This window comes from Anomaloglossus baeobatrachus, chromosome 4, assembly GCF_048569485.1.
Source record: "Anomaloglossus baeobatrachus isolate aAnoBae1 chromosome 4, aAnoBae1.hap1, whole genome shotgun sequence".
In the NCBI taxonomy this organism is placed as follows: Eukaryota; Metazoa; Chordata; class Amphibia; order Anura; family Aromobatidae; genus Anomaloglossus; species Anomaloglossus baeobatrachus.
This window is the reverse complement of record NC_134356.1, coordinates 516579955-516603061: the sequence shown is the minus strand read 5'-3', so window position 1 is coordinate 516603061 and position 23107 is coordinate 516579955. Positions and strand designations below refer to the sequence as shown.

Genomic DNA, 23107 nt, shown 5'->3' with positions numbered 1-23107 from the left:
CAGTATCAAGCTGCATCCGTCAAACAGACGGGCCGCATGGAAAAACTTATGCAACGGATCCGTTTTTTTTCGCCGCATCCGTTGCATAGGTTTTTGAGCCGGATTGAGCCGCACTGCATAAACTGGATGTGTGAAAGCAGCCTTAGGAATCGGGAAGAACCGATCAGACGTTCAGCTAATTCTGGCTCTTCTCCACCCTGTGCATGACATCCCCATGGCTTGGCTCGATATGCTTGACCTGTAAGCCTGAGAAGTTGGATTGTGATGTTGGGTACACAAGTTATGAATATTTGAATATTAGTGTTAGGTAGAAGAATAACCTGCTTTCATTTTCTACCACGTGTCCATCCATGTAGACCGGATTATTAAGCTTTTAGTGTGACCACCTGTTTACCTTGTTCAGCTTGTTTTTTTTTCCAACAGGTGCTAAAGGCTTAGGTATAATAAAATGCCATCAAAATCCTAAATAATTATATTATTATTGTGCGAGTTACATAGTTACTTGGGTTGAAAAAAGACCTAGGTCCATCTAGTTCTACCCTCGTTTTTTGCAATTAAAGGGTTTGTCTTTTTTTTTTTTTAAGAACAAATGAAATAGAGAAAAGGGAAAGGGATTAGATGGGGGGAGATTCGGAAATGAGTGGAACAGTGTATTTAGAGAAGGGTGTTCGGAGTCCTGCTAGTTCTCGGATAGGTGTTCTAATAGGATAAATCTTAAATTAGTCCTATTGGCAGAACATCTTGTAGTATAATTTGAGTGAGATACCATCTATCCCACATCTCAGTGAACTTCAGGTATGTTTACCAAGGTATTCCAATCATTCAGTTTGGTCTCTTTAAACAAAAACAAAAATAAAAAAAAAATACCCTTAGTCTCAGCTTTAAAAACAAACTGAGCTTTACTTGCGATCCCCCTGGTTCAATGCTTTGTGTCCGGCTCTGCCGCGAGCTTTGCTCTTTGGCCTCAGCGATGATGTCACGTTGATAGCACTGCTGCCAATCATTATGCTGCTGAGCTCACTGATTAGCTGCATTGTGCTGTTAATGTGACACCACCTCTGCAGCCTAACGGCTAAGCTAAGGGCAGTGGTAGACATGCAGACCTGGAGTAAGGGGTGGCAAGTAAAATACCTTTTTTTTTTGGTCTTGAAAGGTGAACTCCCCTTTAATTTTGGCAGTGTAGTTGAATTAGTTAAAAGTGCAGTATAAGGCTGCTTTCACACCTCCGGTTTTTGCTATGCGGCACAATCCGGCACTTTGCAGGAAAATCGCAACCGGTTTTTTTTTGCTGCCGGTTGCGATTTTCCTGCATAGACTTTAATTAGTGCCGCATTGTGCCGCATGGCCTTGCGTTCCGTCCGGTTTTTGCCGCATGTGGCAGATTTAGCCGATGCGGCGGCCGGATGGAACGTTGCCTGGCACGTTTTTTCGTGCGGCAAAAAAACCGCATCGCGCCGCATTCGGCCGATGCGGCGCATTTTTCAATGCATACCTATGGCGGCCGGATGCGGCGCGATGCGGCAATAACCGCATCCGGCCGCCGCATGCGGTTTTTACCACTGCGCATGCTCAGTAGCATGCCACAAGCGGCAAAAACCGGACTGGCCGCAATGGAAAAACTTATGCAAAGGATGCGGTGTTTTCACCGCATCCGTTGCATAGCTTGCACAGCCGGATTGAGCCGCAGAGCTCAAGCCGGATGTGTGAAAGTAGCCTAAATAACACTTTACCTTTTGACCATGTGACTGTTCCTAATCTACACCCCCGCTGGGTGGGTGTTCACTAATATTTTAGGCTGCTTTCACACATCCGGTTTTTGCAGTGCGGCTCAATCCGGCTCAAAAACCTATGCAACGGATGTGGCGAAAAAAACGGATCCGTTACATACGTTTTTCCATGCTGCCTGTCCGTTTTTTGACAGATGCGGCTTGATACTGAGCATGCGCAGTGCAAAAAACCGCATCCGGCGTCCGTAGGCTTGCATTGTAAATTGTGCCGGATCCAGCGCAATGCGGTTTTTTCGCCGTGCAAAAAAAACGTGCCAGGCAACGTTCTATCCGGCCGCCACGTGGGCTAAATATGCCGCATCTGGCAAAAAACGGACGCAACGCAAGGCCATGCGGCACAATATGGCGCTAATGCAAGTCTATGCGGGAAAAAACGCAACCGGCGGCAAAAAAACTGTTGCGTTTTTTCTGCAGAGTGCCGTATTGTGCCGCTCAGCAAAAACCGAATGTGTGAAAGCAGCCTAACCGTGCCCAACATTTTATAAAGTGATTTATATGACCGTGTTACATTGGGTGTGGAAGCTTACAATGGTGCTGGTTTAGGGGCAGTTTTCCATTAAATAGAAGTGGTCACGTGAGCTGCCCAGTCCGCGGGCAGCATTGATCAGGGCTGGCATGCTTCATGATAGCTGTCAGGTATATTTTCTCTAAAATCCTCTGGCATAGAAAGTATACTTTAAAGGGGTTGTCCACTACTTGGATACCCCTTGTTAATCACCATAGTTCCCCATGTAAAATAATAGAAGCTATACTCTCCTTTGGTATGGAAGTCGTTCCAGTGATGTTGGCGCCTGCTTTCCCGCTACGTCACGTGAGCCCTGCAGCCAGTCAGCAGCTGGTTCCCTTTCACTTTTTTTCAGGAAACTGACACCCGGAAAAATTTAGCGGCAAGTGGCCACTATTGACTGGAGGGTTCGCGTGACATAATACTGGGTTAGCAGGTGCCGACAACACTGGAATGGTGCATGTACTGGAGATTAGTATATCTGCTATTATTTTACATGTGGGTGTTATAGTGATTGAGAAGGGGTTGTCAGAGGAGTGGACCGCCCATTGAAATACCCGCCCGGGATCCATAGCCGGAGATGAGTAGTCTGGTGTTGCCCCCTGCTGACTGCTCTAGGTGATTTACAGGTGTCTCCCTTGTGTGTATTTAGAGAAAGATCTGTTATTCACCTCCGGCGCACAAGGGAAAGCAGGTGAGGGCCGGACTTGCCTCGTCTCCGGCTTTGGTCCCCAGAGCACTCTTTAAATGTCGAGATGTTTCAGAGAATAATATACTTGGCTGTATTCACGCATTGAGGCTGTCATTCATACTGCAACAGACTGAGCTCAGAAGTAATTCAGTATGCAGTAAACTCTCAAGCTCCCTCTACTGGTGACACTGTATGTTTGTTTTTAAAAATTATATTTGTAATGGAGCTCTGTTTTTAAAGAAAAAAAAATCCGGCTTATAGATGGCTATATTTAAAGAGTTATTTCCAAACAATCAATCCTATTCATAGGTATGGGATAAGTGGCTTATCATAGAGGTTCTGATTGATTGAACCCCTCTGTGAGATTGGGGCTCTGTGTGAACCAGGCTCTGCAGCCCTATCCTGAATGGGAAGGGAGAGGTGCAGGCTCCATTCATTGTCTAGGAGACTGCCAAGTACAATGCTTGGTGATTTCCATAGGTAATGAATGGAGCAGAGACCTATGTGCACCACTTGGGCAATTCAGGACTGGGCTCCAGAACCCTTTTTAGCGGCCAGTGATCACGTTCTCCTCAATCCTTTAGGTAAGAGATGGGTCCTCTGTAAAAGGCAAGCTGTCACCAGTTGTTGCTTTTATTTCATTCCTGCTGCTCCCCTGATTGTTTATTTATTTATTTTTTTAATAAAGATTTCACTATCCTGTTCTAGAGACTTATGTCCTTTTTTTTTTTTCTGCAAAGTTTTATGGTTTTAACAAGGGGGCTGTGCTGTCACTCGCCCCCGGAGAGTCCTGTGTGCCCTGCTCCCTTGGTAAAGACTATTATAAGTAGCCTGAACTAAAAAGACCCTTATCTCTGGAAGCGTACGACTGTGGGAGTAAAAAAGGAACAATCAAGGGAGCAGCGGGAATAAAATAGGAGCATAAACGGTGTACCCATGGCCTGGTGACCGCTCCGTCTGCTGACGCCCCTGTACTGTCACTATTCCTGTCCAGTATTTATACAGCGAGATCCTTCTGACAATCCGCCATCACTAGGTTTTATGATGTATTGCTGTGAATGTAGACCAATATCAGTTACTTTATTCCACACTGCAGAGAAATGGAGGTTTTAGTTCTTCTCATTTAACAGTAGAAGTCCCAGGAATTTCAAGCTCCATAGGGTTCCAATGGTAAAAATGTCAAATGACCCCTCTCTGGGACTTCTAGCGTTAAAGGGAACCTGTCACCAGAGTTTTTGCAATTTAACTAAAATAATCCCCTTCTGCAGCTCCTGGGTTGCGTTCTAGAAAGGTTCCTCTTGCTACTGGCCCCCCTTTCAGACCTAAAGAAACACTTTATAAAATCTTACCTTTTGGTATGCTAATGATGTTTTCTGGCCACGGGGGCGGGCTGTATTGCGTCTGTTATAACCCCTCTTGATGCTGTTCACCATCCCCCATTGTTCATTTACATACATGAGGCCGCCGCCCTCATGTAACGCAGTGCTCCTGAGTTCTCCCGCATGCCCAGTGGCACTATCGCGGGACTGAGCATTGTGCAAATTGCGAGCGCTGGTGAGGTTATTGCGCAGGTGCGAGATTATGGGCGGCGCTGTGAATGTCATCAGCAGCGTCATCCAAGTACCTGCCCATAATCTTGTGCCCGCGCTTTTCCCTCTGCCTCCACCGTTATGCGCTAGCGCTGGCCATATCATCTACGTTACCTATTACCGCGGGCACGAGATTATGGGCGGGTACTTGGATGATGCTGCTGATGACATTCACAGCGCCGCCCATAATCTCGCGCCTGCGCAATAACCTCACCAGTGCTCGCAATTTGCACAATGCTCAGTCCCGCGATAGTGCCACTGGGCATATGCGAGAACTCAGGAGCACTGCATTACATGAGTGTGGCGGCCTCATGTATGTAAGTGAACAATGGGGGTCGGCGAACAGCGCTAGGAGGTGGAATAACTGACAAAAAGCAGCCAGCCCCCGAGGCCAGAAAACCTCATTAGCATACCAAAAGGTAAGATTTTATAAAGTGTTTATTTAGGTCTGAAAGGGGGGCCAGGAGCAAGAGGAACCAGAATGCAGCCCAGGAGCCGCAGAAGGGGATTCTTTTAGTTTAATTGTGAAAATTCTGGTGACCGGTTCCCTTTAAGGTCACACTTTACTGTTGGAAAGTTATTGCAGAAACTTACAGACATTGGACAGAAATAAAATACAAGAACGTTCACTAAAGACAATGTATGATCTGTACAATAGCGTTACGTATTATTGAGTGAGCGTCCCCTGACTCCAGACATGAATCATACGTAAATAGGGCATTGCTAGGCTGTATGTCTCGTCTGTATCGCTCCGTCAGGATCTGAATACCCCTCTTATTCCTATCCTGTGAGTGCTCAGATGACGTCTGGTACATCTGTACTTTCCAAAATATGCGGCGTTTCCCCCTTTTGGGCCACATTTGCGTATCCCTGTATATATACGGCCCGGTGCCAGCCTGGGTGGAGATACTCGACAGTTGGCAGCTCTCCGCTAATGCTCCTCAGTAATAATAGGCTGTGTGGTATTCCTCGGTCCATCCCTGTGAGACACACTTCAGTATTCGATGGCTTTTCCATGTCAGTGATTTGGCGGTCTACCATTCCCGAGATGGCAGCAGCTCTGCGCTCTCAGCCCCTTCACACCAAGAATCCGCTCTTGGCAGAGGCCCAGTCTACACAACGGCTGTTACCACAGCAACATCTGCTGAAAATGTGTGTTTTCACCACGGTCTATTTCAGTGCTGGGCAGGAAAACACCCCGGGGTGAGAAGTCTCTGATAGGAAGACGAATAAGATAAGTCATCAAGCTAATGAGCGGCCAAATGTCCCTTTATTATTCACATACAGTATCGGGCGGCGCTTATTTTCTCCAAAACTGTAGCAATATGCAATTTTCCACAGAGTTCCAAAAATTTCTGCTGCAAGCTTAAGGGAATCTGCTCCCAAGATTTTATCACCTAATCTGAGAGCAGCATGATGTAGGGACAGAGACCCTGACTCCAACAATGTGACACTTACTGGACTACGTGCTGTAGTTTTGATAATAGCACTGTTTTTTGAGCAAGACTGCTGACTAGTAGTCCTGCATATTCATGAGCGCTGTATAACCCCGTCCCCACCACTGATTGGCAGCTTTCTGCATATGCACAGTGTACACAGAAAACTGCCAATCAATGTTGTGGACGGTGTTACATAGGGCTCAGCATTCAGAGAACTGGTAGAGCTACAGCTAATAAAACCAGGGATTTTATCACAAAATAAGCAAGCACCCCAGTAAGGCTGCTTTCACACATCGGTTTTTTGCAGTGCGGCACAATCCGGCTCAAAAACCTATGCAACGGATGCGGCGAAAAAAACGTATCCGTTGCATACGTTTTTCCATGCCGCCCGTCTGTTTTTTGACGGATGCGGCTTGATACTGAGCATGCGCAGTTTAAAAAACCGCATCCGGCGGCCGGATGCGTTTTTTGCCACAGGACGCCGCATCTGGCATCCATAGGCATGCATTGCAAATCGCGCCGGATCCGGCGCAATGCATTTTTTTTTCGCCGCAGACAAAATCTTTCACTTGAACGTTTCATCCGGCCGCCGCATCGGCTAAATATGCCGCATCCGGCAAAAACCGGACGCAGCGCAAGGCCATGCGGCACATTCCGGTGCTAATAAAAGTCTATGTGGAAAAACCGCACCTGGTGGCAAAAAAAAACCAGATGCGGTTTTGCCGCAAAGCGCCGTATTGTGCCGCAGAGCAAAAACCGGATGTGTGAAAGCAGCCTAAGTGTCATATCTCTGGAATCAGGGCCTCTACCCGTACACAATGCTGCTCTCAGGGGAGCAAAAATCTGGTGACAGATTCACTTTTAAGGAAACTTTTGTATATTTATGCTGCCCAAACTGCGAGAACCGGGGTGTGGGCTAAGCTGGACTAGTCAGGTAACACCCTATAGTCCCGGATTCTGAAAGTTTCAGAGAAAAGTATACCCGGCAGCAGTCTATTCATGCTGTCTATGGATTGAGCAGCAGGAGTCAAATTCCCTTTTAGAAGGGTTTCCTGGAACTAAAGCCCCCCAATACACTTCGTACGACTGTCAGCTAAATGATAGTTTGGCCATCGGCAGCTATCTAGCCCGATTTTCCCGTGTTCTCACTCTGAGGCATTTCTAGTGGTAGGGATCGGCAGTCCATAGTTGGGCATTCCGGATCCTTAACTTGCAGTATAATCATCTGTCAGGGGACTTTGACTGTCATCGAAATCTACATTAATCTATGTTTATGGATGACTTAATACATTGATGATTTAGCCATTTGTTGGTCATCCATATCAAAGCGGTGGGAGTCTGACACCTGGCCCTCCCTACAAATCAGTCGCAGAATATAAACATTGTAGAAAGCCAGAATAGCGCCACTCTATATTTTGTATAAAGTGCACCAATCACCAGGATTTTCCTGTATAGCACTGGCATGAGGTTATACTGGAGCTATCATGCTGATTCTATATAACCTTTAGTTATCAGCTCGGGTATATAGGTTTTGAAACACAAGCAATTAACGTCTGTAAAATCAGCAGCTTGTTGAGTGACAGCAGTTGAGGATAAGATAATAGCTGGAGTGGGTATTCATAGTGATTCCCGCCTCAGCCAACAGAAAAATGTTGCTTCTTGGTATCAGCTATGTTGGCTTAGGCCCCACCCCCTCTCGTCACATGGGTATGACATCAGCACAGGTCCTTTTAGTCACAAAGTAAATTGATAGTGCCAGCATAGCATTGGCTTTAGGTTATATAGGAAAATCCTGGTGATTGGTGCTCTTTAATGGCTGCTCCCTCTCCTGTTCAAGTGTCATATATAACAAAATGTGCTTACTTCCGGACCTCCCATAGACTTTCAATGTCCGGTCAGTTTGCGTTCTTCTCTGCATTACATTCTAACGTCATTGCATAGTAGAGCATCTGTAACTAAGTGATCGTGTCTTATTGGAGTAACAGCTGTCAGACACAGCCTAGCTCCCCATAGAGAAGGCAGAGCGGGATTACTACCATACTGTCCTGGCCTTCTGTATACACAGTGCTGTATATACAGTAATAGATAGTGCTAATAGTGCTTCTTCCTCCAGACCCTACTGTCTTGTGATTACTGGGTTGAAGGAGGGAGCAGGAGTTGCTGAATCCTTGGAGACACAGTCAGCTCTGCTGTGCAACAGGAAGCTGTATTTCCCCTGTAATTGGGGTAATCTGCCAAGCCTCAGTTACAGGGAAAATCCAATTAAGAGTATTTAAATGTTGAAATGCCCCTAAAAGGTCTTTTATGACTTTATGTGAAGCACAATATGGGAAATATATTTTTAAAGCCAGTGCCAATTGAAATTGATGTTGGCAGCCTCACATGTCCGGTATCTAAAAATAATTGATACAAAAAAGGGAACGCATTAAAATGTATTTTAGTGGTTATTTGTGGTTATAAAAAATATATGAAAACCAGTCACTTATATCCTATAATACAGTCACTTATATCTGGATATTGCCCAAAAAATAGTGTGTGCAAATAACATAAAAATTAAGCCTCATGTACCACGAAAAAGATATGTAAACATTACTTGAATATCTGAGCGCAATTATTTTTTTTAACAACTATTTAAACTAGATGAAAAAAACAAAAATATGCCTGGACAGGAACTCCAACTATGCCCTCCTGGCCTGTGTGTAGAGGGGCCATCGCCCCGGCTTATTTCCTTTCTCTGTCCATATATCGACCATCACCATGGAGGGGGCTGGCCTGGCTATTGAAATGTGCGGGTCAGCCTGCCCATCCACACCAAGCGCTGAGGATGTGACTATCCAGGAGACCAGGAACAGCACCATACATGACAATAGAGGGGGCTGGCCTGGATATTGAAATGTGCGGGTCAGCCTGCCCATCCACACCAAGCGCTGAGGATGTGACTATCCAGGAGACCAGGAACAGCACCATACATGACAATAGAGGGGGCTGGCCTGGCTATTGAAATGTGCGGGTCAGCCTGCCCATCCACACCAAGCGCTGAGGATGTGACTATCCAGGAGACCAGGAACAGCACCATACATGACAATGGAGGGGGCTGGCCTGGATATTGAATTGTGCGGGTCAGCCTGCCCATCCACAACAAGCGCTGAGGATGTGACTACCCAGGAGACCAGGAACAATACCACACATGACAATTGAGGGGTCTGGCCTGGATATTGAAATGTGCGGGTCAGCCTGCCCATCCACAACAAGTGCTGAGGATGTGACTACCCAGGAGACCAGGAACAATACCACACATGACAATGGAGGGGTCTGGCCTGGCTATTGAATTGTGCGGGTCAGCCTGCCCATCCACACCAAGCGCTGAGAATGTGACTACCCAGGAGACCAGGAACAGCACCATACATGACAATGGAGGGGGCTGGCCTGGATATTGAAATGTGCGGGTCAGCCTGTCCATCCACACCAAGTGCTGAGGATGTGACTACCCAGGAGACCAGGAACAACACCACACATGACCATGGTTGTCTGACACTGCAGCTCATCTCCACAGAACACAATGAGCCTAGGCTGCTATACCACACACAACCTGCGGAGGAGGGTGGCACTGTGTTTAGAAGAAAGAAGCTATGTTCTTATCTGGACAATCCCTTTAAGATGGTGTAAAATCTTTATTAAACAGATTTAGAAAGGTCCCTGTGATTTCTCTGACTCGTGTGTGATTGCCAGGACGGGGCCAGTGAGAGGCAGATGCATCATATTCTGTGACATTTGTTACTTTTGATGTTGTGGCCATTGGAGTTCTAGAAACAGATTATTCATCTGCCTGGAATTGTCCTTCTGCTGCAGCGGTTATTACTGGCACAGGACTGCTCATTCTGTGGAAGTAATTGTCCCCGACTGTCAGCTCTGCACAGCCACACATTATTTCTCTGATGCAAAGCAGATCTGGAGTGCTGCCCTCTAGGGACCAGAAATGGCAGTGCACCAGAGGAATATTAAATATACTTTTACACGTCATCTTCTACATTATTACCACATGTTGCCATTAGTTCCTATAAGCAGCAATGCGGCAGCTTTTTTTTTTTTTAGGCCTTGTGCGCACTAGGCGTTTTTGCGGCGTTTTTTACCGCGTTTTTGTGCTGAAAACGCAGTGACTTTGCTTCCCCAGTAATATGTATATGGGTTTTAATAAGTGCTGTCCGCACACAGCGTTTTTTTGTAGCTGCGTTTTTGTGGTGACCACAAAAATGCAGCATGTCAATTATTTCTGCGTTTTTCACAGATTGAGTTCAATGAGATGTTCAACAACGCAATGAAAAACGCATATAGCTGCGTTTCTATGACTAAAAACGCAGCTATAAACACAAGGGGTGGGCAGTATAGTGACATGCACAGGAAGAGGATTCCTTCTGTTGGTAAACACAGAAGCATGAATCCTCCCGGTACCGTCACCGCTGCGTCCACAACCCGCCCGGTGCCATGTCAGCTCCGTGCGGCGCCATATCTGGGCGGGAGGTGGAGGCAGCGGCGAAAACCAAAATGAACAGTAGAAAAAAAAAATATGTCATACTCACCTGTCTGCAGGGTCCCGGTGCCATGCCAGCTCCTGTTCCGGTACCGCCGCTCTGGCTGTGTGCACTCTCCCCGGGGCACGTACGAAGCTTGCAGGACCTCGCAGTGGATCACCTGATGCAGTCACCTGACACATCAGCTGATCGTAATTCTCGCTGTGTCGCCGGCTTTTTCGCGCCCGGCCGGCTATCAGCTGATCCTGCTGTCAGGAGACTTCATCAGCTGATTACCGGCAGCTCCTGCAGCGATGGGACAGGATCAGACTCTCATCCGATCGCTCCAGGAGCTGCCGGTAATCAGCACAGACGTGAGTATTTATTTATTTATTTTTTTGCACTGATGCATCAGCTGATTGTATAATCGGCTTTTATACAATCAGCTGATGTGTGATGTGATTCACGTAGTTTAACCTGACACATCATCTGATCGCTTTGCCTTCCAGCAAACCGATCAGATGATATTGGATCCGGATTGGACAGCGCGGGACCCTTGACCCAGGATTACTGTGGAGGGGGGTTCTTTATTTAAATAAAGATGGAGTCACTAATTGTGTTGTTTTATTTCTAATAAAAATATTTTTCTGTGTGTTGTGTTTTTTTTTTTATCATTACTAGAAATTCATGGTGGCCATGTCTAATATTGGCGTGACACCATGAATTTTGGGCTTAGGGCCAGCTGATATACAGCTAGCCCTAACTCCATTATTACCCAGCGAGCCACCCGGCATCAGGGCAGCTGGAAGAGTTGGATACATGAAAGCGCCATTTTCTGGGGTGGCTGCGGACTGCAATTCGCAGCGGGGGTGCCCAGAAAGCTTGGGCACTCTGCATTGCGGATTCCAATCCCCAGCTGCCTAGTTGTACCTGGCTGGACTCAAAAATTGCGCGAAGCCTATGTCATTTTTTTTTTTAATTATTTCTTAAAATTCATGAAATAAAAAAAAAAAAAAAGGGCTTCCCTATATTTTTGATTCCCAGCCGGGTACAAATAGGCAGCTGGGGATTGGGGGCAGCCTGTACCTGCCTACTGTACCTGGCTAGCATACAAAAATATAGCGAAGCCCATGTCATTTTTTTTTCTTTTTGGGCAAAAAACTCCTGCATACAGTCCTGGATGGAGGATGCTGAGCCTTGTAGTTCTGCAGCTGCTGTCTGCTCTCCTGCATAAACTAGTTCTGCAGCTGTCTGCTCTCCTGCATACAATGAACATTTTGAAGAAGGAAATGACATCAGACCTTTTTTTTTTTTTTTTTCATCAACAATCTTTAATGGCATTGTGCACTGATTAAAAACGCAGTGAGCAAAAACGCAGCAAAAAAACGCACCAAAACGCGGTAAAAACGCATGCGTTTTTGTCGCGTTTTTTAGCCGCGGGTGCGTTTTTTGAGACAAAAACGCACATAAAAACACAGCGTGAAAAAAACGCCTAGTGCGCACATACCCTTATTGTGTATTGGTTTTCTGTATGTTTGTATGTAAAAAACTTTAGTTAAACCTGTGCTGTAATGTTCACATGACTGTCTTTGGAACAATCATGGCCACCTTTGTATGTCTGCATATTACACAGAATTTCTGTATATGAGCTCGGATTGTTTTTAGCTTTTTTACAATGGCAGTCACTTGGTACGTAAAGCTATATGTATGTTGTGCCATTGTGTGCCTCCCGCCATTCGTATTAAGCACGTTTACATTTCGAGTTTGTGGGAATTTGAGAACCTGCTGTGGAAATCATTTTGCAAGGCCTCGTTCACACTGCATGTCTGAACTGCATCTGGGGGTTCCATCAATGACTCCCTCAAGAGGGGATGTGGACAAACCGCAGTCGTGTCCGTGCAGTCCATGGCCCTGTCAGTGCTTCATCTGAATCCCATTCAGATGGAAACCCTGGACCCAATGCAGGAATGTGAACAGGGCCTAAAGCAACCATGTAAGTTTTCAAAACAAAATACCATGACTTTTGCAGGTATCATTCTTTGAAAGACTATTTTTCTTGCTGCAAAAGAGATAATGGAAATTCTGCATTAAAGCCCACCAATCATCAGGATTGTCCTATATAACCTAAACCAGTGCTATACTGGCACTATCAGGCTGATTCTATACATACCTTTCGTTGTCAGCTAGGATGTATAGGTTTTGAAACCCAAGCAAGTTTGTAAAATGAGCAGTTTTTTGATTGGCAGCAGCTGTGGAGCAGATAATAGCTGGGGTGGGTATTCATATTGATTCCCGCCCCCTGCCTGTTGTTCCTCCTCCCATCTGTTATTTATGCTAATTCTATTATAGAAGCGGTTTGCCAAATGTTAAAAGGACCTGTGCTGGTGTCATGCCCATGTGACCAGAAGGGGCGGGCCTCAGCCAATAAAAAAATAATGTTGCTTCCAGGTATCAGCTATGTTGGGTGATGCCCCATCCCTTTTGGTCTCATGGGCATGACATCAGCACAGGTCCTTCTAGCCACTTAGTAAAGCGATTCTATAATAGAATTAGCATAAATAAAAGGGGGAGGAGCAACAGGCAAGGGGTGCAGGAATCCCTATGAATACCCACCCCAGCTATTAGCTGATCCTCAGCTGCTGCCACTCAAAAAGCTGCTCATTTTATAAACTTTACTTGCTTGTGTTTCAAAATCTACAAGTCCTAGCTATCCCTAAAGGTGTGTATAGAATCAGCCTGATAGCGCCAGTATAGCACTGGCTTTAGGTTATATAGGAAAATCCTGGTGATCGGTGCGCTTTAAACAGTTTTTTTTCTGTACATTTTTTGCTGCTCAGTCTGATTTTAATGGGGGGGAAAAATGCTGAAAAAACAAATGGTGTTTTTAGAAAGAGGAGAAAAAAAAGCAATGCAGGTAAAGAAAAAAGCCAGCGATGTGTCTCTGCTTCCTGTGGTTTTGATAAAATCACTGTTTTATTAGAAGGAAATCACTTGAGGAATACTCCTTCTGCTGCTATATAGTCTTCCATGTTCACAAGCTCTGTGTAACCCCCTCCACACCACTGATTGGCTGCTGTGTATACTGTGCATAGGCAGAAAGTTGCCAATCAGTGGTGTGGACGAGATTATTCAGAACTCAGAATTCAGAGAATTGGTTGATCGGCACTAGGTAAAATAGTGTTTTTTGTTTTAAACTGCAGCAAGCAGCCGAGTAAGTGATATATCACTGGAATCGGTGTCTCTGTCACCACATAATGTTGGTCTCTGAAGGTGTAGTAAAAATCTGGTGACAGATGGCCTTTATGCTGTACTTGTTTTACAACACGTGGATGGGGTTTTTACATGCATTATACCAAGAAATGACAAAACCACAGCAAATCTGCAGTGAATAAATGAACCTGTATATGCTGCTGCAGGTTGGACTCAGATTTTTCCTGGATTTTGCCCATTTTCCCAGCCCTGATAAAATACTGTAATAGTGGTGTTTAGCTGTTTTTTTTACAAGGTTTCTTAATACGGTATATACCTTGCCAGGGTCACAAGATATGAGGTCTGCTGTGGGACTATCGGGATGCTTCCACTTGTTAAAACCCCCCAAACTATTGTTAGTAATTGTCTTTTATGCAGCTCTCTCTTTTTGCAGCAAATGTAAAGTTTCCTATGAAAAGGTGCTGCACCTTCAGTGTTATGCCATGAAGGTGACATTCTCACTCACTTTAGATAACGGCTACAAAAGCCTTGAAACTTAAATATAGATCCCTAGAAACGCAGGTGAAGAATACTGAAAAACACTTAAGCAAAGAAACTCCAGGCACATGCGGCACTGTTATTGGCCGGGGATTCCAAGAAGTAAGGAATAAGGCAAAAACGTGAATGGGAAAAAGTATAATGTTGTTCTACATGGAAGCTAAAAAAACATTTAAAGGGATTTTCCACTATTTATTTTTTATTCTTTTTTATTTTACTCCCTTATATAGCATAATCATAAACGCACAACTTTATAGACATTATCATAATTGTCCATATTGGGACTCGCAGTCTAAATTCCTTATCAGTGTGTCTTTCGAGTGTGGTAGGAAACTAGGGAACCCGAAAGAAACCCACTGTGAGGGTGCGACCAAACAGGTTCTCAAGGGGAGATGTGTATCATCGAGGTTGGTAGCCTCAGTGATGTAAGCCCAGAGCAGGTTGCAGCACATATAGTGCTGAGAAGGTTAATAGGGCGTGTCAAGGCCGGGTTTACGAGTAGTGGGAGAGATGGGTAGAGCTGGCTTCTCACAGATCCCCACCCTGGGGCATGGTAGGTAAAAAGGAACTAGTCTGATTCACTGTGTATGAAGTGTGCAGCTAAGGACGAGGTGCTGGACATTAACCTGAGCGGGCGAACCGCATTATTGTATGGACTATTTGATTTATGTTTTCTCTTTGTGCCGGAAAAGGCTGTTTTACTTATCCTGAGTGATTTATGGAGTCTAAATAAACCAGCCCAGACATTTTACAGAAACCGTTTCCTGTGCCTACCTCAACACGCAGCCGATTGAGTAGACATACTACAATTGGTGCTGGAAGTGAGGGCAAGATTCCCAAGAAGCACGGGTCACTGCTGCGACAAAACTGCATGTCCAGGGTGAAGGCGGTCATAATTGTGGAAGCGTGGTCGGATAAAATGAAGGAGGTGGTCAAACAACTGGTCCTGCACCAGCAGGCACAGCAGAAGACCAAAAGCCTCCTGATACAACAGATTCAGCAACGGTAGCAGCGGGTGCTTCAGCACCTGGGAGAGGCAGTCCATGGCAGGGCAACCACCCTACCCCCAAGTCAAGATGATGATTCACACTTGTGATATACTGTACGGAGAGCCTTGTAAAAGATGACCCCAGGTGATTATGTTAAGGCGTTCTTGACTGTGTTCGAAAGGGTTGCAGAACGGGAGAAACTGCCACCGGAGCAGTAGGTGGTTCTAGCTTGATAGCTAACGGAAACCACAGAAGGCTTATAATGACCTGGCCTTGCAAGATGCAGAAAAGTCCGCAAAGTTAAAAACTGAGATCTTGGCATGCCTAGGAGTAACTCTGACTAACGCGTGCACCACTGGATCTCTCACGGTGACTAATGTCCCCATTCCCAAATGTTCAACTTATTACATCTAGTTCAAAAGTGGTTGCAACCGGAATCTTCTTCTCCACCGCAGATGATGGAGCGGGTTGTCTTGAACAGGTTCATGTACTCCCTACCGAGGCCGGTGTAGTCCTGGGTGGCCCATGAAGATCCCCGGAATGCCAATAACATGTTGGGCTTGATAGAAAGATAACCATTCGGGGAAACAAGCTTGTATCATCTTCATACTGGAGTTCCTATAGGGAGGCTGACACCCAAAAGAAGGGAACTAGAGCCACATCTGGGGGTGTACAAGGGGCGTCTGAGTTATTGGCAAAGGCACCAGCTAATTACATAATTTATTTGAGGTGGCATGCCCCAGGCCACATCTTCTGTATTCATGGAGACACTAAGTACTACCCTGTGGCTAGTGTGGTCATAGAGACAAACTGTGGCACTCTAGGTTGGTGTAGCCAAGGACTTGTTACACCCTGTTATAATAGGGCAGGGCTTTCCCTTGATTTGAGGCTTGTAGGGAAAAAGGGGATCGCTGGGTTACTTGGACAACAACCAGGGGCACCCATAAAGACACCCCGTTGCAGCCAGACTCTGACAGTTTTCCCTTGTGTGTACTAGTTGGCAATGAGGATAAGGCCAACATCCCTGAACCTGGGTTGTCCGGGCAAAGTTGGAACCGCTCAATTCAGGGACCTGACTCTTAAAGTGGCCGTTGATATTGTAACAGTACCCATATTTTACTTTAAATGAGGAATTGTTATATCTGGTTACCAAGCAGAGAGGTACAGTAGTTACCAGGGCCCCACAGACGCAGGGTGTTAGACATGGCCCATAGTTCAGTCTTAGGTGGTCATCTGGGGGGTAGACAAAAGCCAGGAATGAATCCTCCAAAAGTTCTACTCGCCCGGCTCTCATTGAGGAATTGTGAATTATTGCAGGTCCTGTCCTACCTGCTAGATAACAACTTCAGTTGCTCATTTCCGTAGTCCTTTGGTGCCGCTACCTATCATTGAGATCCCATTTGATTGCATATCTATGGATTTTGTGGGACCCCTGGCAAGTCCGTCAACGGGCTATCCTGGTGGTACCCACAGGCAACACCATTAAGAAACTCCCCTAGTAAAAGTATAGCCCGAGAGTTGGCCCATGTCTTTTCCTGAACAGGACTACTGAAAGAGATTCTGACCGACTAAGGAACTCTATTCCTGTCGAAAGGCATGAGATAGTTGTGCAAAGCCCTGTAGATCACACAACTCAAAAAGTCGGTGTGACCGGAAGTGCCAGGGACGTCTGAGCAGCAGAGACAGCGGACACAGGTACTCACGTCACCGCTTGTGATGCTGTATTGAGTAGCATGTTAGCACACCACTGTGGGAGTGCTACCTTGCTAAGAGGGCAGACTAGTCAGGGGAAGTAACGCCATTGTGACTAATTGATGGCCTCATTAGCATATGTTAAAATATCCTTAGAAATACTTTTTCTAAAGATCTCTTTATCTATGCTACTATATACAATGACTGTTAGGGTACCTTCACACTTAGCGATGCAGCAGCGATCCGACCAGCGATCTGACCTGGTCAGGATCGCTGCTGCATCGCTACATGGTCGCTGGTGAGCTGTCAAACAGGCAGATCTCACCAGCGACCAGTGAACAGCCCCCAGCCAGCAGCGACGTGCAAGCGACGCTGCGCTTGCACGGAGCCGCCGTCTGGAAGCTGCGGAGACTGGTAACTAAGGTAAAAATCGGGTATGGTTACCCGATGTTTACATTAGTTACCAGTGCACACCGCTTAGCTGTGTGAGCAGGGAGCAGGGAGCCGCGCACACTGAGCGCTGGCTCCTTGCTCTCCTAGCTACAGTACACATCGGGTTAATTAACCCAATGTGTAATGCAGCTACATGTGCAGAGAGCAGGGAGCCGCGCACACTGCTTAGCGCTGGCTCCTTGCTCTCCTAGCTGCTGTACACATCGGGTTAATTAACCCGATGTGTACAGCAGCTACATGTGCAGAGAGCCGGAGCCGGCAGCACAGGCAGCGTGAGAGCTGCAGAGGCTGGTAACTAAGGTAAATATCGGGTAACCACCTTGGTTACCCGATGTTTATCTTGGATACAGCTTACCTCAGCTGTCAGACGCCGGCTCCTGCTCCCTGCTCGCTTCATTTGTCGCTCTCTTGCTGTCACACACAGCGATCTGTGTGTCACAGCAGGAGAGCGGCTTTGAAGAAAACGAACCAGGGCTGTGTGTAACGAGCAGCGATCTCGCAGCAGGGGCCAGATCGCTGCTCAGTGTCACACACAGCGAGATCGCTAATGAGGTCACTGCTGCGTCACAAAAACCGTGACTCAGCAGCGATCTCGGCAGCGAGCTCGCTGTGTGTGAAGCACCCCTTAGGCAGGGATTAGCAATATGCACCCAGAACTGCTCGCGATTCTGGGTGCATATCGCACCTGACAGGTTCCCTTTAATCTGAGCAGGCAAACACGCACTATTTGACTATTTGCGTTATGTTTTCACTTTGTGCTGGGAAAGGCTGTTCTTGAATTTTATCCTGAGTGATTTTTAGAGTCTATATACCCAGCATGGATGTTTTACTGAAACCGTTCTCTGTGCCTACCTCAACACACGGTAGAGTGAGTAGAAGCCTACACCACACAAACACTGGGAGGACATAGACGCCTTGCAGATGTTACTGTGGTGTTGAGGACCTATGTCTAGGCTAGAACATTAAAATCAGATCTGCCGCTCTGGTACTGGCTTGATGTCAGCAGCCTGTGGAGCGGAGGCCACAGTTGTCACTGTAGTGGCCACTGCTTGGTACTGCAGATCATCTTACATTTATAACTTTTTTTTTCCAGGCTCATTATACAGTACATTTTTTCGTAGATGATACACTTCTTGGCCATTTCTAGCAACCCTGTTGACATTGGTTGAAGCCCAAGGGCAGATGCTTGACTGTCGTATTATTCAGCTTCCTCCTCACTGTGTGACTGCAGGGCTCGGGGACCCAAGTTTGAGTCTTTGGTTGGGGTCCCAGCAGTGGACCCTCAGCAGCAAGACAGATGATAAATGCCTTTTGTGGGAAAACCTCTATATTGCTGAGAATTAATACGATCTAGACATGGCCAACTCTACATCGTGACAGCCATTCTCCTGGCAAGATTTGGTAAATGCCACAGATTCTGTAATTTACTGCGAGAGCATGTGCGGAAGGTTGATTCCCTTATGGCGCTCTCCCCTTTTAGCCTAATCACTATTGGGCTTTGTAGTATTACATATTAGAGTTGCTAATAAAGCAAGTCCATGCATACAGGCAATGGAAGACAAAAATAATCCTTCCCAGTATGTTCTGTGAAGGCCCCAGAGAAGGTATATGGTCTGTGTGTACTTATTAATAATATATTTTCTTAGTTTACATTTTGATAAATTGATGCAATACATTGTCTGATGGCTCATCTGTTGTGTATGATTATTACAGATGGATGGAAGCCTGCTTAGTGGAGGATCTGCCCCCTACTACAGAGCTGGAGGAAGGGCTCAGGAACGGAGTCTACCTGGCAAAACTTGGAAACTTCTTCAGTCCAAAAGTCGTATCTCTGAAGAAAATCTATGATCGGGAGCAGACCAGATACAATGTAAGCCGTCACTGGTACACCATTACAGATGACATTATTCCAGTGGATGCAGCTTTTTACCATTCTGTTATTGAGATTCATGCTGCCCGAACCATGTGGAGCCTGACTCGGTCTGGTGGCACTACTGTAATAATGTATTATTCTGAAATGCTGAGACATTTCAAAGAAAATATGCTTTGCAGAACTGGCTGGGGACTATGTGTCTCGGATCTTTGTCCCAGGCAAGTCCCTGGTGGTCCTTCCCCACCCTGATTCCTTTGACTGACAGGTCTCTGCTTATGCACACACATAGTGAAAAGCCTGTCATGATAGAGGAGTGGGGCAAGGAGATGGCGCTGGGGACCTGGCAAGATTAATTATCTGGCTAGCTTTCAAAGTATATATTTTCTGAAACGTCACAGCAGATCAGAGTAAAGCATACCTGGCTGCAGTAACACAATCAAACTCTGGTTAATGCTGCCTACGGTTCGGGCACCATGACTCTGACAGGTTTCCTTTAATATGGCACACCATGCTGACAGCGCTGTAACGAGCTCCTGGACATACATGCATCACATTACTGCCCTAACCACCCCACCTTGGGAGGGGGGTGCACAGCCCCAAATACTTGACTCAGGCCATACTACAGTTCACTGCAGAGGTGTAGGCCGGGTGCTGCTGAGGGTCCTAAGGATTATATGCTGTCATTCAGAAGAGTAGCCCTCCATATAATAAGTGGGCAGAATTGGTGCACGAGAGAGGCTGCTTGTAGAGGAAGTCCAAGGAGAGATGCCCTTCTATGACGACATCTCAACATAGAACCTTTTAGCAGTCAGCACAGTTCTGTATCTGTTTTCTTCTCTTTTAGGCCACCGGTCTTCACTTCAGACACACGGACAATGTGATTCAGTGGCTTAATGCAATGACGGAGATCGGTCTCCCAAAGGTAAGTTTATCCCGTTTAATCTATGCAGCTGTCCTCAAGGTGACTTTTATATGCCTTTACTTTCAATGATCCTCTCCCCAATACTTTTCTAGATTTTTTATCCAGAGACGACAGACATCTACGATCGGAAGAATATGCCACGTTGTATATATTGCATCCATGCTTTAAGGTAAAGGACCTTTTAACCTTTAGATTTCTGTATATATTTGCATTCTATCATTCCAGTGAGTAGGACTTGATGAATTAGGTTAGGTTTATAGTGGCATTAATGGGGTCTTTTGGAATTTCCGTTTTTTTGCCATTTCTGTGGACAGCGTCTGCAGCAAATTGCCAGTAAGAAAGAATAAAATTGATCCCAACAGACCTCATTAAAATCATTGGATTAATGGAAAAAATGTCAAGGCTGAATTATAACTGGAAGTGAAAATTCCGGTGCAAATACTGTTGTAGGGTAAGGGGTACTTCACACACAGCGAGATCGCTACTGAGATCGCTGCTGAGTCACGTTTTTTGTGACCTCATTAGCGATCTCGCTGTGTGTGACACTGAGCAGCGATCTGGCCCCTGCTGTGAGATCGCTGCTCGTTACACACAGTGCTGGTTCGTTTTTTTATTGTTGCTCTCCCGCTGATAAGCACACATCGCTGTGTGTGACAGCGAGAGAGCAACAATCCTGAATGTGCAGGGAGCAGGAGCCGGCGTCTGACAGCCTGCGGTAAGCTGTAACAAAGGAAAACATCGGGTAACCAAGGTGGTTACCCGATATTTACCTTCGTTACCAGCCTCCGCAGCTCTCATGCTGCCTGTGCCGGCTCCTGCTCCCTGCACACGCTAAGCGGTGTGCGCTGGTAACGAAGGTAAACATCGGGTAACCATACCCGATGTTTACCTTAGTTACCAGTGTCCGCAGCTTCCAGACACCGGCTCCGTGCAAGCGCAGCGTCGCTTGCACGTCGCTGCTGGCTTGGGGGCTGGTCACTGGTCGCTGGTGAGATCTGCCTGTTTGACAGCTCACCAGCGACCATGTAGCGACGCAGCAGCGATACTGACCAGGTCAGATCGCTGGTCGGATCGCTGCTGCATCGCTAAAGTGTGAAGGTACCCTAAGTTCACACAGTGAGTTTTTCGCGGCGTTTTTGCGCAGTTTTCGGGTGCGTTTTTGCTCAGAAAACTGCATGACTTTGCTTCCCCAGCAAAGTCTATGAGTTTTCATTTTTGCTGTCTGCACACAGCGTTTTTTTTCAGCTGCGTTTTTGTGGTGCCACAAAAACGCAGCATGTCAATTATTCCCGCGTTTTTCATCCATTGAGTGCAATGGGATGTTGAAAGACGCAATGAGAAACGCAAATAGGTGCGTTTTGGTGCGTTTTAGTGCGTTTCTAAGACCAAAAACGCAGCTATAAACGCAGGAGGTGGGTAGTAAAGTGACGTGTACAGGAAGAGGATTCCTTCTGTCAGTAAACACAGAAGCGTGAATCCTCCCGGTACCGTCACCGCCGCTTCCACCTCCGGTCCTGTGCATGTATGCTGCCGTGCGGCGCCATGTCTGGGCGGGAGGTGGAAGCGGCTGCGAAAACAAAAGTTAACAGTAGAAAAAAAAAAGTCATACTCACCTGTCTGCAGGGTCCCGGTGCCATGCCCGCTCCCAGATCCTCCTACCGGTACCGCCGCTCCGGGTGTGTGCAGTCTCCCCGGGTACGTATGCCTGCAGGAAGTAGGACCTGGCGATGGATCACCTGATGCAGTCACCTGACACGTCAGCTGATCGTAAGTCTCGGGCTGACACCGGCGCCCGGCCGGTTATCAGCGGATGCGTCAGGAGACTTCATCCCTGTTTACCGGCAGCTGCTGCAGCGATCGGACGGGATCAGACTCCTCCAATCGCTCTAGGAGCTGCCGGTAATCAGCACTTAAGTGAGTATTTTTTTTTTTTGCACTGATGCATCAGCTGATCGGCTTTTATACAATCAGCTGATGTGTGATGTGCTTCAGCCCCTAGAACCTGACACATCATCTGATCGCTTTGCCTTCCAGCAAACCGATCAGATGATATTGGATCCGGATTGGACGGCGCGGGACCCTGACCCAGGATTACTGCGAATTTATTTCAATAAAGATGGAGTCACTAATTGTGTTGTGTTTTATTTCTAATAAAAATATTTTTATGTTTTTTTTATCTTTACTAGAAATTCATGGTGGCCATGTCTAATATTGGCGTGACACCATGAATTTCGGGCTTAGGGCCAGCTGATAATATACAGCTAGCCTTAACCCCATTATTACCCAGTGAGCCACCCGGCATCGGGGCAGCTGGAAGAGTTGGATACAGCGCCAGAAGATGGCACTTCTATGAAAGCGCCATTTTCTGGGGTGGCTGCGGACTGCAATTCGCAGCGGGAGTGCCCAGAAAGCATGGGCACCCTGCACTGTGGATTCCAATCCCCAGCTGCCTAGTTGTACCCGGCTGGACACAAAAATTAGGCGAAGCTCACGTCATTTTTTTTTTTTAATTATTTCATGAAATTCATGAAATAATTAAAAAAAAAAAAGGGCTTCTCTATATTTTTGGTTCCCAGCCGGGTACAAATAGGCAGCTTGGGGGTTGGGGGCAGCCCGTATCTGCCTGCTGTACCCGGCTAGCATACAAAAATATGGCGAAGCCCACGTCATTTTTTTTGTTTGGGGGGGGGCAAAGAAATCCCGCATACAGTCCTGGATGGAGCATGCTGAGCCTTGTAGTTCTGCAGCTGCTGTCTGCTCTCCTGCATACACTAGTGGAGAATGAAGAACATATTGAAGAAGGAAATGACATCAGACCTTTTTTTTTGTTCACTGATAAAAAAACGCATAAAGACGCAGTGAGCAAAAACGCAGCAAAACGCAGCAAAAAACGCACCAAAACGCGTGCGTGT

At 46.4% G+C, this 23107-nt stretch overlaps 1 protein-coding gene across 1 annotated transcript in view; it reads left to right on the top strand.

The window, feature by feature from the left end:
• Positions 1-23107, top strand: part of IQGAP1 (IQ motif containing GTPase activating protein 1) — a 313620-nt gene that overhangs the window by 109336 nt on the left and 181177 nt on the right. Inside the window, exons 3-5 of the mRNA XM_075345867.1 lie at positions 19114-19270; positions 20118-20195; positions 20288-20364. Coding sequence (XP_075201982.1) covers positions 19114-19270; positions 20118-20195; positions 20288-20364 — 312 coding nt within the window. The remainder of the gene's footprint in view (positions 1-19113; positions 19271-20117; positions 20196-20287; positions 20365-23107) is intronic.